The sequence below is a fragment of the Pezoporus wallicus genome, unplaced genomic scaffold (assembly GCF_028554395.1).
Source record: "Pezoporus wallicus isolate ANWC-B61680 ecotype Strahan unplaced genomic scaffold, APGP_CSIRO_Pwel_v1 contig_747, whole genome shotgun sequence".
NCBI classification, from domain to species: Eukaryota; Metazoa; Chordata; class Aves; order Psittaciformes; family Psittacidae; genus Pezoporus; species Pezoporus wallicus.
The window spans coordinates 1,351,290-1,371,097 of NW_026638457.1; the positions used below are offsets into that span (position 1 = coordinate 1,351,290).

Genomic DNA, 19,808 nt, shown 5'->3' on the forward strand with positions numbered 1-19,808 from the left:
ATGCACTGAAAAAATGAGTGCCCAAAGTAATGTCAGTCTTGAATAATCCTAAGGAGGGAAATTCCACAACCTTAGAAACTTGTTCCAACATTTGACTATCCCACAAAAATTTTACCCTTACGTCTAATAAAAACTTCCTTCATCACAATCTCAGTCCATCGCTGTGACGATGGACAATCACAATTGTCTGTCACACGTCTACGACGGGTCTGATGCCAGAACTTATCTATAACCACCCCATTACATAGTTGTACAAAACAGTAAAATGCCTCCCCCCATCTCCCTTCCTAGCCTTCATTTCTGAAGGATGAACAAACTGAGTTTTCTCTGTCTCCTCTCATAGGGCATTGGCTCCAGACCCCTTATCATCCTGGTGGTCCTCTGCTGGACTTAGGTTAGTATTTTAATGGCTTTTTTTCTACTGGGAACCCAGTATGTTGCTCACTTACACAACATAATTTACTTGAAACACATTCTACTGAGGCACCAGCAGGGCAGTGAAGTGTAGCTGTCTGTAGCTGCACAACTGCTATTACAACAAATTTTCTGACTTCTTACAAGCTAAGATTTTTTTTTACCAATTCCTTACTATTTCTTATTTGCAAAAAAATCCCATGAGAAATGACAACTACACAGTCTGACTGAAAGGCAGATCAACTAGTTCTGACAGGCCAGTACTGAAACCTATTTTTTAAGTATGGTCATTTCCAAAATCCTGCCTTTAGTTCTTCCGCGGGACTCTGAGACCAGGATAACACCAGCTGCCAGAGAACTATAATGATGGGACAGGTTGATATCTTGTATAAGCTACTGTTTACACTTTTTAAAATGTAAGTTTTCCACACAGTAAAAATAACAAAAAAAATAATTTAAAGCTTAACAGATTTACCTTAAAGAGATGATTTCTTATGATTGAGAGTCTAGTAGTTTAATGGACTCCCCACACTGGAGAACAGACACCCACATACTGTACTAAAGTGGATCACTGTATAAACTCATGGTGTTTTGATTCAAACAGATAGAAGCATATAGATTGCTTTGGAAAAAGCTTACAATTTGATATGTGATGGTAAATTTATAGCCATGTAAAGAAAATATTTAAACCCTTCTTAGCCAAGCTATAAAAAAAAAAAAAAAAAAAAAATCAAAGCTCAGCAAATTGCTTGAAACAAATTCACTGAGGTCAACTTCACCACATCTCTCAGATGATAATGATTTTTTTTTTTATCTAGCACAGCTTTAGAAATGCAGTTTCTCACACTGATCATGTTCTTACCCAAACTCAAGTACCAAGAAGACAGAAAGAAACTGGTAAAATAGGTATTCTGGCTGCAGAAATTCAAATGTTGAGTTGGTATCATCTCAATTGAAATTTCCTGATCTGAGCAAGAAATGTGAAATGGACTCTGACGATAACTACACGAGGGATGCAAAGGAACAGTAGCAAAATATAAACCCCAAATACTGAAAACAAACAACCTAGGAGTACTAAACCCCACAATTATCTCCTAGACATTCCAAATATAATTTCCAGTAACAGACCATACCATTACACATGTAACACTGTCATTATCCTGCCATTTTTAGTTATCAGGTAGGAAGCCTGAGAAAATACTTCAAGTTTTTTGTCTCTTTATTTCAAACAAGACTGTATCAGAGAAAGGAACTGTAGCTCAAATAAAGTTTTCTTTTTTTTTAAAATGAAATTGCTCCAGCTCCTCTAGCTGCCTTTGCAGAAAATAAAAACCTATACACATACAGATACCCTCTAGCAACCTGCTGGGAGTCATATACTACAAGTGGTTTAGGAAAATCTTTCTCTCCAAAAGAGAAAACGGATTTTGGAAGGCAGGCAAACTTGTGCTCAAGATAATGAACTACATTGTTTCCAAATTCTGAAACAAAGTATTTTATTTCCTTCCTGAAAAATCAATTTTGTTCTTTATGGAATATCGTGTTAAAGGATTCCATTTGCGTAATACATCTTTTTACTGAAGGAGATTACTTTGGGTACAAAATATCCCCTACTAACATTGTTCTCAACATTGGTAATACAGACAGTAGAGCTAATTTTCAGTCATCCAGGAAGAATGGTAGGCTTGCTAAACTTTTATCATCATCCCTTTTGAAACACAGTAAAATTCACTGTTAGAACTGATAGTTTATTAGATCAAAGCTACCATCAACAATGTCAATGCTGCCTGGTCATGTTAACAGGAAAATGTTTTACGAGTTCTACCACTGGGCATCCATTTAACTTCCAGCACCAGCTATGCTATAAAATCGTGCAGATAATTTATTTGGTGACTTGCGTGTGTGGGAAGCATTACCCAGCAAAACTTCTCACAGTCTGACAAAATGCTTTGATTTGCACTGTTCAGATGATTGAACAAAGAGATTTAAGCAATCACAAACAATAGCTTTTCCCTCCGAATGTGTTAAAAGTGTAATGTTACATGAGAGCGACCTATTGCTTTAAGATCAGATCTGATAAAATGCAAGTGATTGGGTAAATACTACGTTTTAGACTCGCACACATTTTGTCCATTAGGCTGAAGCATTAGTAAAGTTCACATTTACCTTAAACATAATTTTTAGCAATTTCACCACATCACGCTCATAAAGCTTCCATAGTATCCATGGTAACCTCTTTGCTTGCATATAGCTTAAAACATTCATTCCAATTAGGTGAAGTAAACAATAAACAGTCATTCATAACTCCTCAACTTGTGCTGTCGTTTCTTTCAGATATATTCAACAGCCTCCAAAACAGTTCCCAGGTTAAGTCTGCCACATGTAGTTGATGACAAGTTGGTCTGCCACCAAATTCTCTCTTCCCTGCATCAAGACAGAACTGATTTAATTACTCCCAATAATATGCACAGTATACAAGTGCAGGAATCTAATAAATTCTTCCTTAATGCCAACAATGCAGATTCAATATCTTACTGTGTTTCTTTTCAGTGTAAATATACACCTACTACTCTGCAAGGCTTCCTAGAGTTTAATCTATTCTTTCTCTATACTATAAAAAATATTTGCTTTATAATAGTCTGACACATGCTGCAATGTCTTCCAAAAAAGACTCACCTCAGACAGGAAACATGATCAATAAATATTACATCTAATATTCCATTATATTTCATATCAAAACACAAAGGGATGTTGTTTAAAAATTTGCCACACAAAATTTTTTAAAACAGTCTGCTTCTATGGGCCAGTTTGGTACTTCTTTTAATGCCTTAAGATGCACACATTGAGAGTTGTGGCTTTTTTAAGAAAAAGCTGATAAAGGCATTTCCCGATGTTTTTACACAAAAAAACCCCAACGCTGTAGTGAAAAACCAGCATGAGCCTTGGGACACCTGCTAGCTCCTGTCTCTCTGGGACACCTAGTATTCTGCCTGTGTTTAGTATGTCATGTCTTTGCTACACAGCATCACCTACCACAGACAGATGACACCTTGTTAATAATGTCAGAAATAACTCCTTAAAGTTCTCTGTGCAGCTGCTGGAAGAATTCAGAGACCTCACAAGACATGCAGAGTTAAATGTTTAAGCTGGTTCTCCTGTTTTGCTCTTCAAAATCTTAAACTAGAAAATCCCTTGAGTGAGAAGTCAGAGAAAGGCTACCATCCCTTCTAGGGTTAAAAGATGCTTTTGTAAGATTTTTAGGTCAGATTAACCTTTTGCTCACAATAGGGCTTGCTATTGGTTTTATTTTTTACTGTCTTTAACACAGGTGAAAAAAAAAAATCAATATGAAGCGAGACAAAGGGCTCTGGAGGCTCTGGCTACACCAGCTTTTGGTTTGGCTCATACACAATCCTACAACATGCTGAGGCTGGGAAGGATTAGCCTGCTTGTGTTGAGTAAACCGATGATACTCAATAAACAGTTTCTGTTGTAAACCCCTTAGGACGTGCAAAGCCACACTAGTTGGCATTAGACCAGATAAGCTGCCGAACCAGCTGTAATCTCATTTAGACCTGAGCTGATCCTCCTGTCCTTTCATTCCACAGGATCAAAGCAAACCACTGAGGAGGCAGCTGTATTATAGCAGCAGTGCTTGCTGGATGCAGCAAACATTTCATAAATTCCTCTCCTTGAAGCAAGCCTGCACATAATCTACCCAGAGCCAGTTCAATCAATGGATTTCTGAATTCGTTAGTCTTATTATTACAGGATAACTGTTTTCTCCACATAGTGTGGTAGTTGTTGCAAGCCAAGTTTGCAGAACAGCTCTTATTGCTGATCGTTTCTTTCTGGTAATGTGCCTTTGCATTTTTTGCTGTGCCACATGAAAATGATTGAAATCACTTCAATGTAGCATTTTTTAAAAAATTGGAAATAAAACCAATTCACAAATATTCAAATAGGAAGCCTTGAAATACAGTAAATCCTTCCAAGCATAATTACTGGCTACCTGTTCACATGCTTCCATGCATCAGTAATAATGACCAATGCTTTCTGAGCTCAATGACAGCAAATGATGCTAGCAAAAGCAGAGATTATATCACTGTTGCTGCATAAATACAGACTAAAATTACAGATGTGAAAGGAGTCATGCTAAGAAAAAGATTTCTATTTGCCTTTTACTCCTTGTGTTCTCTGGAATTAAAAAGAAGAAATATTTTCATTGTTAAAGAAATGAATAGCACAACTAAATAAAACCAGAAAACCACAAAAGCAACAGGTCTTTTTAAACTAAGCAAAAATGAAATCCAAGACACAATCAAACAAGACTTCAGGGTGCAACATTCAATTTCTGTACACCACTTGGAGTTTCCATTGTGCAATTATAGCTAAAACAAAAATGTTACATTGTAACTTTAAGAGCCTTAGAAGAACAGAAAGTGTGTTCAGAAAATGCGTCAACCACTCCATTTAACACCAGTGAAGCACAGGGTAACACATACTCACAGATAAAGAAAGTAAAATTAGATTTGTAATTTACACTGGAGCAGGGAAATACTATTTTAAAATATTTCTAAGTTCTTTGATTTGCTAATTGTATTAATTGTTAAAGATCTAAGTTTTCTGATGCAGACGCATCGACAAAAAAGAAAAAAAAAGATGTAAGAAGAATTATGCAGTACAGCAGTGATTTTGGGGTCAAATAACATTAGCGATACCTGGATCACTCCTTGAAGAATGAACAGGAGTCACAGATACAAATTTGGCCAGAAAAATAGGGGTAAAAATAGCAGTATTTATGACTCACTGTTATTTGCAACCAGTGTAAGCATACAATGCACACAAACAGAAAAGATGAAGCAATCCTCACAGAGCAGTGCTCTGAGTTCACAGAGTGCATGAGAAAAATTGGTATTATCTTTGCACGCATATCCTAACCTACACTACACAGATCTATGGGACCTCTGTTATCTGGCCATTTGTGTTTATAATAAGATATGAAAAAGATCTGTCCCAGTAATAAAAAGCTTCAATGAAGTATAATAAAATCAGATGTTTAACACATGCAAATGATTTTTAACAGATTACAGAAATGAGATGTTTAGTATGAAACTTTTTCTTAAGCACTAAAGCACAGATGTGCTAGAGCATGTCACAGGCAGCTGGCAACGATGAACAAAAGGTATTTGCACCTATCCTCTACAGATGTGTAAAAACCCAACCACACATCTCTTCCTCAATCACTTTGAAACCATCTGATGTGTTAGTTAATGATTCCCCTCTCTCCACTTCATTCTTTAGACATAAAGGGGTCCTATTTAACATAATCACTTAACAGCAAAGTGATGGGTATCAGAACCCTAATTCTTCTAATATTTGCAAAATCCGGCTCTTTTTAATAATAATAACACTATGATAGCAAACTGTAAAACTGTGTAATTATACTTTAATTGTATTGTGAGGCATGCATTAATCACAAAGTTTAAGTACCAAGGATGGAATTATAATAATTCTGTAAAACAAATTTAAGCTAGCTAAGTAGGTCAGAACCACTAGCATGCAACAGGAGACCTCTGGGAATTTATCAGTTAATGGCTATTTATGTGCAAATGAGTGCCCTCCAACCCTCCCAAATCCTGTGTAGCTGAAGGGTATTTCTGTTAACCAGGAGCATGCTTAACTGCTGAGGCATAAATTAAACCATTTATTGGAATGATTTTAATTCTTCTCTCCCCCCACCCTCTCTAACTACTCCCTCCACCATCACTAGCAGCACAATTTACAGTATTAATTTACATCGAGATAGGATTGCTGAAGAGTTTTCAGAAATTACTTGTTTCAAGGGAGAAGGAGAAGACGATGACAAGAAGGAGAGAGAAACTTTCAGTAAGAGGCAGTAGCAGTGCTATACTCAAATCTGCACATCATCCAGGAGGCAGGCTATTAGAAATTCCAGAGGTTCAGTATTACAGCAGTGCAGTGTAAACTCCTTCATAATGAACTTTAATGAAGTGAAATTCTATTTTATGTCCTCATAGAACTGTTTAGGATGGAAAAGACCTTTAAGATTATTGGCCCAACCATTAACCTAGCACTGCCAAGTGCACCACTGAAACATGTCCCTAAGCAACGCATCTACATGGCTTTTAAATACCTTCAAGGATGGTGACTCCATCACTTCCCTGGGCAACCTGCTCCAATGACTGACAATCCTTTTGGTAAAGAAACTTTTCCTAATATCCAATCTAAACCTCCCCTGGTGCAACTTGAGGCCATTTCCTCTTGTCTCATGTTCTAAACTAGAAGACAGTGAAGCTCAAGGGGACTGCATCAATTGTATTTTCTGTCGCAATGCTCAGACTTTACACATATCAAAGGCTTTCTCTTGAGATAGAAAACAACAAAAATTTCTTGGTTGCAGGAATAAACACCTTCAATTTTTGAGTTTGAATTGGAAAAAACTAATAATTTTTGATGTCTTAGGAAAACAGATACCTTCACAAACTACTCAGAACCAAGATGTATTAAATTTACACTGTGATGTAAAATGGGGATGATTTACAGACAATATAAATTATTTCTCAACACTTCTAATCATAGCAGTAATTCAGTACAGCAAGCATAACCTCAAGATTCACTTTTAGGCTTATATTTTCATATGCTTGGGGCTTCTTTTTTCTAAGCACATGCACACATTTTCTTGCAAAGCCTAGGGTCCCAGAATAATGAAACAGTAAAAATTTGATTATCCTAACATCAATTAACCATAGCTCCCTGCTACCCTAAACAGGGTCACGTCTCTCCAGTGTCTAATAATTACATTGTAAAATCCCTTGATTGCCTGAATATAATCGCTCTCTCTATGACATATGGATAATCATGGTTGTGCTATAGTTAATTATTATGTAAGAGATGATCACAGTACTTTACTTTCTGATGTCATCTTTCCACCTAATACAAAACTCCACGTAAATGTAACATACTGACCAAGTACACACAGAGCATTTCTTTCCCAGGTCAAGCTGTTTTAGAACACACTTGAATACACTGGGGTGGTATGAATCAGAGGAATTCTCTAGGAGCAAATCTTTAGCAGCTTTAAAATATTTTTAGCAGATACCTGGGACACTTACTGGAGTATTTTCAAATGCATACCACCAATAGCTAATCAATATATGCCTGTCTAGGAAAACAAAGAATACCAATGAAAATATTTGCTTTTATTCTCATACTTGACTTTATGTAAGGAAAACAAGACTGCAATAAGCAGTAAAAGAAAACCTTGTTGCCCTGGCAAGCACATATATACTTGCCTGTTCCTCCCTTCTCCTGCCCCTCAATAAAAGATGACACACATCCCTGGCTGTAGCAAATGCTCCTGCTGAGTGTATAATGGCTGCCGTGGCTGCCTGTGTAGTCCCTGCATTACCATATAGAGAACCAGGAGGTTTCTGTTTCTTAACATGGATTTGCAAGCATATACATTAAACCAGAAACTTCATACCACTTCCTGGTAACAGCCAGAAATGAAAAAATGAACAGAACTACCTGTCAAAAAGAAAAAAAAAAGTTCATTCCTGTATTTTCAGAAAGAATTAGCACAGCTGCATTATCAGAGCCTGCAACAAGCCCAGTTACTTCTCCATTTCCTACATGAGGGGATGCTGCCTTGATTATGCCTGTACCTTCTGGCCATTGACACTTTCTCAGCATTGCCCTAAGTCTTTAATTAACCCTGATTAGAGATAAACAGGGATTTCTGGTTGTGAGAAAAACAGAATAGACAATACCTTAAGCATTTCAGAGAACTAAGTAAACCACAAACTGCATTTACCTTTCCTTACTTGCTCCTCCCAGTAACATCAGGAAGGGACCCCCACAAGATGATGCACAATGTACACATTTCAGAATATGCTCTACGCTTTCCATTTTATTTTTTTTTTAGGGAGGATAGGTGGCCTGCTATTTTAGGGTCATTTCACATGAGGCACATTTTCACTGTCCCTGGTTTAGCACCACTGGAAAGAAAGCCGAAGTATTTAGACATTGGCAATTAATGACACTTGGACTTGCTCCAAGCCAAATAAATCATGACAACCCACAGCTACACGCCCTGTATCAACTAACTAGCTTCCTTTAGAAAATGTCTTAAAATGCATTTCAAAGTAATTTTCTAGCGAGATTTCAAGACTCAAATACAAAACCACTGAAGACCCAGCACCCTCTTCAGCAGAGCTACTGTGCTGCACACACAGTATGAGCCACCCTCATGCTCCCACCCCAGAAATTCCAAGAACTAGTTGGATACAGAAGCATGAAACAGGTTCAACTTCCTTCCCCAAACAGAAAGGGGGAAATACAAAAAGTAGCTATTTCAGTACTTCACAATTTCTCTTGCTGATGATATTTTTGTTTTGTTTTTTAAAATATCGAAGTAATTCAAACTGTGGTTCTGCTTTCCATTTGAACACAGAGAAACACCCTATAATTCTGCCCACACACAAGCTCAAACTCTATAACTCATTTTCACTAGTTGTGCTAAAGAGTTCCTTACTTTCAAGTGATACCATTAATCACTGATAATACTAAGGTAATAAAAGAAGCCACATACTAATTGTGTCATTTATGAAAATTTTCTCTTCATTCCCATAGACTCACACCATTTTACAGAAAAACTGTTTGTACTTGTAAGGCTGCTGTTTTCTCTTCCTTTTTTTGTTACAATACCCAGAACAAGCAAACTGGAAGTTGCCTTATGTCCCAGAAGAAATTTCATCATGAGCAAAAGCATCCCAGGGGAAGAAGAACCGAATAATCTGAAAAAAGTCAACTGAAAACACAGAATGTATTTAGATTCATCCCTTCATTTAGTCACTGGTTTGTGTGAGAGCACTAAATTGCTTTTCTTGATGAGGTAGTCCCGTAAGTTGTAGCAAGAGTAGCTGACAGTGGTAAATTACAGCTGTCAGTAACAGAATCTAAAAAATAAATTTGGAAAAAAGAAAGCAATTGGCTCTTTATCCTCATTGTAGCTATAATCCAGATTCCAAAGCACCAGTGATGGAGGTGGGGGGAACAAAACCCAAAAGCTTGTCCTACTGAACCACTGAAATGAGCCTTATCAGAGCTGCACAAACTACTACTGCTGTTATATTCAGCACCTGGCAGGGGCTTCCCTTGCTTTTCATTTTCCTCCATTAGGACAAGTATATTCATGTGCTCAGTTAGCATTAAGGATTCTCCTTTGAGTTCGGTCAGATTTCTTCCTCCTCTTTAAAGGTCAACTTTCTTTAAAACACACAGACACAAATTAATTCTACTCTCCAGAGATGACCTCCTTTCACAGGGGCTAGTAACGGAGAGACGAGTACAAAGGGAAATATTTTGCGCAAAGCAGACACATATGTATATAGATGACTTGTCTAACCATTCTTGAAGATGGCAATGGCTTACTCTTGTCCCAGAATATGCACTTAACTCTTTTATCCATCTTAGCGATTCTCTGCTAAGAGAATAGACCAGAAATACATGGGAATAGATGGGCAGAGGCACAAAGTGCACTTTGGTATGCTAGAGAGCCTGAGAACGTTGTCCCGAGCCGGCTATCCATACGCTATATCCTCCTGCACAGACTGTCAGTAGGAGGCAGCATTGACTCTGACAGCAGCAGCTCTGCAACTGCAAAGTATTTGGGAGCTAGCTTCATTCTTCTGTCATTATATAAGCAAGATGACACTGTTCTCTAATCCAGCCAAAGCTGATAAGTACCATCAACCTGTCACTTCCTACATTTCAAATTCTAACATTGCAGCATCAAAGAGTTTTTACATTTCGATTTCTTTTGCTGGCAGCGGTCGGTAGCCTCTCATTCTCCCACGGCGTTCTAATGCAGCATTTGCACACCGGGGTTACTCCCAGCCTGAATAGCAGGTCATCCCCTACTCACTGAGCTCATCTGCGGCCCATGTGCTAGGCAATTTAGATCCAATCAGCCCTTATTTAGCTCAAGAGTAATGAGCAGCATAGTGACACAGACTTAAGCCTGACCCTCAGGACACTGCTCATCAAGCAGTAAAACTGTGACAAAATCATTCATCTTCCACCCGCTGGCAAGAAATAATACTCGCACTCACTGTATTACTTTTTCAAGATATAGGAAAAAAAAAAAAAAAAGGTCCTGAATTTTCATGATGTGAGACATTAATTTGCAGAAAGCTGAATTCCCTTAAACCCCCCTGTTGCTATGAGCTCACCAGGGGGAAATAGGCCTTAGGAGACTGAAATGGAATAAAGAAAATTGCTTCAGCTTTCTGTTCATTTTAAATAAGCCTTAAATCTGACAAGAGATATCCTAAAGAGAGAAGAAATATATATCTTGTAAGGTAACGAAGAAACAATCAAAATTAAGAGATTAGAATGCTACTTGCACATAATGTTTTTATTGCAAAAGTATTTCTTTAATATCCACAACCAAAAGAAATATATTCCATATGAATAGCCATTCTCACACCTCGTGTGAAGAATAAAAGAAGGAAAGCTAAGAGGAAAGTTAATATGGGGGAAATAGTTTCAAATGTGTGACGCTTCCATCAGAAAACAAATCTGCAGTGTATGTCCTTCAGGGAGCATATATTTCCCTGAACAACTGCAGGGTCCCAAGCAGCAGTTTCTCAGTACACCTGGATATGATTTTACTCTCTTTTTTAGTGGATTTACTCTTTGACAATAGCAAGTCTTGTACTGCTGTCAGGTAGGCCCCAGAAAGCTTACATGGATTAATTTTTGGTAGATAAAATGGATACAATGGATGAAACACAGAAAAGTGTTTGAATCTGTTGAACAGGGGACAGAGCTGTGCATCTTCATGACTGCTGTATGAATACTAGACTTGAGTTTCTTTAGCTTTGGGCATCTACCAAGACTGGCTTTCTTTGTGCTTAACAGTCAGAAGGTCCTCTGGCAGCTTTTGTTGTTTCTGTTTGGTCTTCAAGTGATTCTAGAATAGAACAGAACTTTTCAATTGGAAGGGATCTACAACGACCATTGAGCCCAACTGCCTGACCAGTTCAGGGCTGACCAAGTTAAAGCACACTGTAAAGGGCATTGTCCAAATGACTCTTAAACACTGACAGGTTTGGGGCATCAACCTCTTCTCTAGGAATCCTGTTCCAGTGTCTGACCACCCCCTTGGTAAAAAAATGCTTCCTAATATCCAGTCTATATCTCCCCAGATGCAGCTCTGTACCCTCCCCACATATCCTGCTGCTGGATACCAGGGAGAAGAGCTCATCACCTCCCTCTCCTATTCCCCTCCTCAGGAAGCTGTAGAGAGCAATGAGGCCACCCCTCAGGCTCCTTTTCTCCAAACTAGACAAGCCCAAAGCCCTCAGCTGCTCCTCATATAGAGTTCCTTCCAGCCCTGTCATCGAATCTGTTGCCTTCCTTCTAAGGCAGATGCTCTTTTATTACATCTGAAACACCAATATGAAATTTTTTTTAATCAATTATTCACATGGCTTTGACATGGCCGCCTACCAATTCAAGAAAACAGTGAGAAGTAGAAATGAATATTCTTGCAAACCTGAACCAATGCTAGACATACAGAGGAGCTTTCTATAGGTAAAGTATTAGGTACACAGGTCCAGTGCACACTACTATCTCATTTCATTCCTTTATATATTAATACTGTAAGAGCACAGAATACACAATCAAAACACATGTTGGTTTTAGATATTCAACTCTGAAGATCAGAATACAAGGGACAAAGGTCAAAAAACTTTAAATAAGATCCCCCCAAAATCCCACATAAAGTATAAAGAAATTCAGTTTAATTACTAGAGCCACACCTTAAGACAACTACTGTAGCTAAGTACACATGCAGTATTCTCAAAGAAGATGGTAATAAATTACTTTTAAGGATTTAGACACAACAAAATTCTCAAAATGCTGCTATATTTTAAAGCAGTGCCTGCTTCCCATGCTCTAAAGCATATAAAGACTACATTTTCTTTGCACTCATTCAAACCTCAGTTTTATTAATGGAATAACTGAACGTCAAAAAAACCCCAAACAAACCCAACCTAAAAATACTTTAAACCATAGGTTAAAAAAAAGCAAACCTAAAAATACTTTAAACCATAGGTCAAGTTAGCACAGCAAGGTACACTTGTCCCCCAAACATGAGGTCCATGTTGTGAAGTAAAAAAGGAACGACTCGCTTCCTTTTCCATCACAGGTAAACAAAGTTCACAGCAACTTTCAAGGACTTTCTAATAGTAATTCATTAAGGCTGGGAGACCTAGAGCCAAACTAGGATCTCCTCTGTCAATTCCGTGGTTTAGTCATAGAGTTGCCCCCTGTGCTTATCAAGACATCACACCCTATTAGCTCTAAATGGGATGGGATGGGTAAGAGAAAACACATGCTCTTCCAAACTCTTCCAGACACAGTTTTCAGAAGTTCAACATCAGAAAACACATTTTACAAAGACTAACACTAAAGCCCCAGGGGGGAGGAAGGGGAAGAAAAGGAAGAGGAAGGACCTTTCTATTCCCATCCTGAGCTTATCTGCTGACTTACACAGTAAGAGAGGGGGAGAGTGGCTTCTTTCAGTCTCAGAAAGCTTCCCACAGGCAAGTAACACACACAAAAATTACAAATTACTATCAATTTCCATAGCAAAAATATATAGCATAATCCATTCCTATAGTGATTTCTCTCACAACCTCAAGGCTAGACACACTCTAACAGATAGAAACAGTCAGTTCTGCTGTTCTCTATGGCCCAATTATTAAACTAACTTTTAATTAGAGACAGGTTTATCTGATTAGTATTCCTGTAGAGCTTATGAATTTTACCAAATTTTCCAATAACTTTTCATGTCCTTCAACACTGGAAGAACAGTACAAATGGGCATAAATATGCCAGAAATGTTTTTAAAATAAAATTGCCATTTCTTACGTTATTACATCTGCGGTACTTCTCATTTCTCCTATGCGAATCAGTGGCAAGTCTCCCTGAAACTAGGCAAAAATATTTGGAGCACAGCAATGATTTTACACCCAGACAAGTACTAGCATTTTATAAACTTGTAACTCAGTGCTAATACTACAAAACCCAAATGCCAGGATAATGACAATAACAGAAAGCTCATGTCAGAGCAATACCAGATTACAATAAGAGACATTTGAACATGTTTCAAGCACTTCTTCAAAGAATAACATATTGCAATGCTACAACCTGCTTTTCCAGGCACTCAACAGATTTGTGTCCATTTTTACAGTGAGTTCTGTCAAATCCATTAAATGCCTGTATTTTTATTAATCATGGGTTTCTTTTTGTGTCAGACTGTATTCAAATGACTACTGCCAGAGATTTGGAACAAATGAAAAGCACATATGGGCAAGCACCCTGAATTTACCTTTCATTAAAGAAAAAAGAAAAAAAACGAAAAAACAACCAAGCAAACAAAAAAAAAATCTGTGTTCTAAAACACTGCTTAAAACCAGAAAAAATAAAGTGAAAAATTATGTCTGATCTTGAAGCTGAATGCTCCAAGTAAACATAGGAAAGAAGTGCTCTGCATTTTTATTTTGGGGAGTTTCTTTATTGTTTGATGTTTATTTTACACATTTTCAAAAATGAGACTGTATTAAAATACAATCTTGCACTTCATATTGAATCTCACTATGAAGATCAAATACTTGGAAGTGCCAGCAAGTAGCATCTTGTTTCCAATGTTCAACTTGCCACGTATCAAACTCTGATAAAAATGAGTCCTCCTGCCAAGTAACAGTTCTATTGAAATATATGGACACCAAAATGTCATAATGATAATAATTAAAAAAAAAATTGGTTAAAAAAGCTTATTTAAAACCATCCAAACATAGGTAAATAGAACAATCAAAAACAGAACAATCAAAGGCTACCAGTACTTTTCTAGCAGACGGGAAAAATACCAGAAAAACATGGAACAGGTTATTTCAAAACACAGTACTGTAAAAATGGTGAAGGTGGGGGCATCTTTTCAGATGCCTTGTAAGAAAATAGACAGAAGAAAACAAGCGCCCTTTCAAAACCTTGTACGCCAAGTTTTAGCCCAAAGCAAGTTTTCACTGCTATGTTTCAAAACCCTTGAAAATAAAGGTTGATAATGGAAATGCTGACAGACCCTTAACCATAGCAGCATGAATAGCTATAATTAAAGAAGAGCTTTTGGCTACACCTTGCTCTGTAAATGAAAGATTGCCATTTTTACCATACCCTCAAATAAAAGCAACTGGGAAACCTGGAATGCGATTTCAGCAATCCAACAAGATATGTTAAAGGGGACCACTAAAACTATCTGTCATTTTAAGCTTTAAATACTGAGGCATTTAGTTAACGCAATCAAGTTAGTATTTTCATAATGCTACTTAATCAGCAATAAAGAATGCTCCTGTGAGCCATCATCTGGGGTTAGCAGAAAGTGGCACATGAAGTTATTATTTCCTAACAGCCTAGAGGGAGCAGCTTCTCTCTTTAATCAGTGATCTGACTTACTTCTTACCTGCAAATTCCCTGTCATGCAGTTATAAAATTATTAAGAGTGCAGGGTACAGAAAAATTACATTTATGAAAGGCCTACTATCTTATATCTGCCTGGATTTTCAAAACACGAGAGCGAGTGGCATTGAACTGTTTCATCCTTCTGCAAGTCTGCAGACAGACCAGGACTAATCAGTCTGGTTACGCCAATAATAGTTTAACATCTGGTTGGCACAAAGTCATCCAATTCTTCTGAACCAAGAAAGTGATTTCAGTGTTGTTCTATTTGTACAGCAACAGAAGCTTATTTGCAGTGAGTCTGTCAAAGTGAGAGAGAGAACCAGTAATATTTTCCTGTTCCATCGAACCGGAAGATCAAAGCATTTTACACATTAACGAATTAAGCTTCTCTGTAGGTTGGATAAATAAGCAGGTAAAAGTAACCAAATGTATAAATACAGAAGCTGAAATAAAGAATTGTTAAATACAAGGCTCTAACAATCTCTCTCATACCAATTAGTATTTGAGTGTGTTGGTTAATTCAAATATTTCAACAGACCTGCTTTTTGTAAGGAAAGGTACAAATACTGTCCTGTACCTTGTATGTGATGACCTGAGAAGTCTGCAATGAACTTCTATGCCCTCCTCCCCATCTTACAAGAGGACCACTTAACCCCCAGCTCTGGAGAGCTTCAAAATACTGTCAAGTTATGAAATAGGGAACTTCTTCCACCAGTCTCAAATTTTTTCCCCATTTCATCTTTAAAAACAACACAACAAATGCCGTGTGCTAGCTAATGGAGAAAATGTCAAAGTATTTTTGAAGTCTCCAATTTATTCCAGTAAATACATTCAGTTGAACTGAAATACTAAATAATAAATCAACTAAACTCAGTTTTGTGCTTCATCTTTTTTCAAAAGACTGCCAGAAAAACAGTTGTCTTGGGATCTATGAGCTATTGACAGCTGCAGTCAAACTACTAGACAGTAACAAAGAATCTAGTTAAAGAAAGATCTTGCATACAGGCCTCACTATTCCTGTTATGCATCCTTTCACAGCTCTTTCCACATATTTCAGTCTTGCACATTTGAAGTAATGGAAGATCAATAGCTGCCTCGTAATATCTTATAGAAAAAAAAAAAGCAGTTTGGGCTTCAAACTGGAGGACTACTTCTCAAAGGCATCAGTAGACAAAAATATGCTTATTGAAGGGCACTGTGGATGTTGAAAATTGAGCAAGTACATCAAAGCAAAACTGTTTGAAAGTCGTAAAATATTTCCTTATTTCCTATCAAACCTCAGAGAAGTATTTAAATTTCCATAACTGTTGTACTTTATTGCAACCCTGGTGAAAAATTGTAATAAAAAAAGAGACTGAAAACTAGAATAAATTCAGTGAATAATAATAACAATAAAAAACCCCACACCAAACCCACCTAATTTAAGTAATTTAGTACAGGTAACGATTTTGAAATTTCTTATGCTAAAGATGGTATTGTCTGAAATAGGAGCAACAGGATGATTTTCTAGAAAGCCACTAATTCATTAACAAAATATCAGGGATGTCAAACCTAGTGTCCTGAAATAGTAAGAAAACATTTTTAAGAGTCTAAATATAGTGAGGTATTGGTGGATTTGGAAATTTAACATATATCATGCACAGCACTCCAGAGATTTGAATTTTACTCTATTCCAGTATGAAGCTAATATGAACTACAGTTTAACCCTAAACACAAAACCAACACACCGGTCTATATCCACAATTTAACTAAATAACTTACCGAAGTCTGTCTAGAACAACCTGAAGAAAATTTAGGACCATACTCAGTTCAGCTCCTCGACAAGCAGGCAGCAGCATAGTAAAGCCATCATTTAACAACTTTTCCTCAGAAAGGCTTAAGTAGCAGCTGGTCTCAAACACTTCTTGGACACCATCGACATAGGTAGAAAGTACAGTCCAGAGATTTTGTTTCTGTGTGTAGTCATTTTTGGTTACTAAGAACTCCTTTGCCTTCTCACGGAAAGCATTTGAGAGTTTCTCAGCTAGAACACTAATGTCCATGTTCTTCTCAACATAAATCAAAATGAAAGCAAAATGACCTCTCCAGATGAGAGCTCTTTGAGACACAGTGAGGGAGGATGGAGTCAGGAAATCCAAAAGATCCAACACTCGACTCACTATATCCTCTGTTTCTGCAACAATTGCCAGCATGAGGAACAGGTTAAAGAAGTTCTGCAGCCCCACTTCTGTCAGCTCCTGCATTCTTCTCCGATGGAACTTGGAATAAATCCTACATTAAAAAAACAAACCAACAAAAACCAGGAAAGAGAAAGTTTTTTCTTAAACTATGCAAATTTCTATCTGCTTGATAGACTAAAATTTTATTTCCATGCTTTTAGTTTACAGTTATCCTCTTCAGTAACCCCTAAGTTTTAAGCATCCCCTTTTCCCTCTCCTCCTGTACTACTACTGGAACAAAAATGCTATTTTATTTTCTGCTCCTAATACAAGGTACATGCTAAGTTTTCAACTCCAGGTACAGCCTAACCCTTCTCCCTTATGCAACGAAGTTGTGCATAAAGTTATGAGCAGACTCTCTCTACCTTGTCTGTGATGGGTGTCCTCCACACCATGCCTTCACATCAATGAAACTTAGCCCATAATGGCTCCTAAGAAAGGAAGTTGCCAAGTGGTACCTCTTTGCAACAGCAAACAATTAGAGTACCTCAACTTCTTCCCTAAAAAACTCCCTTATTTCTTTTACTGACCTGGACTGCACTTCTACTGTATGGAGTGTGGACCACAAGTTTGGAAGAAAACAGGGAAACTAAGGTGTTTGGAAAAGAATCCGCTCACCAGCAGGAAGTTATTAAGAAACTTCAAGCTGCATTGCTTATATGACAGTGCTCAAGTCATACGTAGTTGATGGTGAGAAGCACTGCTACTTTGCAACTTTAAAGGGGTTGACAAGAAGCACAAAGCTTTTACACATATCACTTTCCTATGACTTTTGTTCAGATCCGGACTTTAAAAAAAAATGTCAGCATTCTTACAACAGAGGATTAAGGTGAAAATGGCTTGCTTAACTTTCTGATTTCTGTGTTTAAAACCTTGGGTATACCCTTCACCTTTAATTTAAAGTACATTCCACATGCAGTAAGTAAACATCCATAAATGCCATTTTCCTGTTCTGCTACCTGGAAAAATAGTGGGAAGTGGTGCTGCGGTTATCAAATTTAGCCACCAAAATTTACAGCAAAGCCAATTAATCTTGTTTAATAGTAAATTATTACTGACAGGCATTTACATTCTTCATGCATCAATTAATGCTTGGTTAGCTGCTGAAAACAGAGTTCATCCCAAAATCATTGCTGCAGGCTGTTAAATTTTGCTACTTGTGTAATTGATTTATTCAAGGCAGAGATGATGAATACTGGTTGAGCAGACTGACACAGTGTGTGTTGTCTATTATTATTCCCCCTCTTAAATTAGGGAAAGTAACAAGCTATAATAGCACAAAAACGTAAGTATAATTTGCTTTCAGTAAAAACAGAACAGGCTAATTAAAATTACTAATTACATCCAACAACATGTTTGTTTGCATACAGTTGTAACAATTTTTAAACCCAAACTTTACTGACTGTAGCAACTTGTGAAGTGTACATAAATATTAGGTATATTTTCCCCTTCTTGGAAGAAACATACCAAGTAACTTTGTAAGCAGATGTGCATTCACATGTGTGTCTTTTCTGTATTTGTTATTTGCACACAAAAAAATACATAATAAAAATTTGACTGATTTTATTAATGCTTAATAATATTTTTTAAAAATCAAAACACCCCCCCCCCCCTAATATTTTTAAGTCTTCTATATCCAATGGGGGAAAAAAAAATAAAATTAAAAAGCACTTTCAATTATCAGTACAATCTCATTATTATAATAAAAGTTTTAAGCATTCAATAAATCTTTGTAACATCAGGATTTTGATTTAGGCCATATATATTTTATAGGGGGTTTTATATCATGACTGAGTGTACATCTTAATTAGTATGTTTCAAAATGAAATGAAAACTCAAAACTCTCACAAAAAATATCATGAGAAATTTTAGAAACCATGACAAAGAAAATGGAAACATAAATTAAACTGCAGGGCTAGCAAAAACCAATCTGCATGTTCTTGGACAACACATGGCTTAAATGCAGCTCAAATAGAGTTCGTCCTTTAATTACATTACCTGTCTGGCAATAGGGTTGCACCACTGCATAGGTTGCCAGTGTAACAAATTCCTGGCCTATGGGACAAAGTAAATTATCACAAGCTATGGATGCCAAGGTGATTCTTGGACCCAGCTCCTGGACTTTGCCACAGCCTCAGCTGGCATCAGAAACTTCAGGGAACAACTGCTTTCTTCAAATTATGAATCATCCTGGATCCCTCCCTTATCCCCTTTACTTTCTCATGAGCACAGTACCCCCGCTTGCTTTGCTGTGTGGCTGGAAGGGCCACATTCAGTCTGACTGACTAGACCTCTTACAACACAAGACAAACTAAATAGGGGCCATACCGTCCTTTAATTTGTTTCCAAGGATGCATGCCATTGTTCTCTGCTTCCTTCATCATCCGTGCCAAAATACAGAGAAAAATGAAGTAACTGTTGCTGGACATGTACAGGGTGGGGACCTGCTGTTTACAACAGCAGCTTTTCGCCAACTCAAACATTAATAAAGAAGTTTTGCTAACACTTGCCAGACCCTTCAGACCAAGCCAAGGAACAGTAAAGCAACTGTTCTAAAAGAATAAATAAAACGGGAGAGATTGTAAGTAATAACAAATGCTAACATCCCAAATGCAATAAGATGCA

At 37.3% G+C, this 19,808-nt stretch overlaps 1 protein-coding gene across 2 annotated transcripts in view; it reads right to left on the reverse strand.

Moving 5' to 3' along the window:
- MMS22L (MMS22 like, DNA repair protein) overlaps nucleotides 1–19,808 on the reverse strand; it is a 90,999-nt gene that overhangs the window by 39,701 nt on the left and 31,490 nt on the right. For both annotated transcript variants that reach the window (XM_057410826.1, XM_057410825.1), the window contains exons 13-14: nucleotides 19,512–19,735; nucleotides 16,726–17,235 (exon numbers count right to left, since the gene is read on the reverse strand). In XM_057410826.1, the coding sequence (XP_057266809.1) occupies nucleotides 16,726–17,235; nucleotides 19,512–19,735 (734 nt within the window). The remainder of the gene's footprint in view (nucleotides 1–16,725; nucleotides 17,236–19,511; nucleotides 19,736–19,808) is intronic.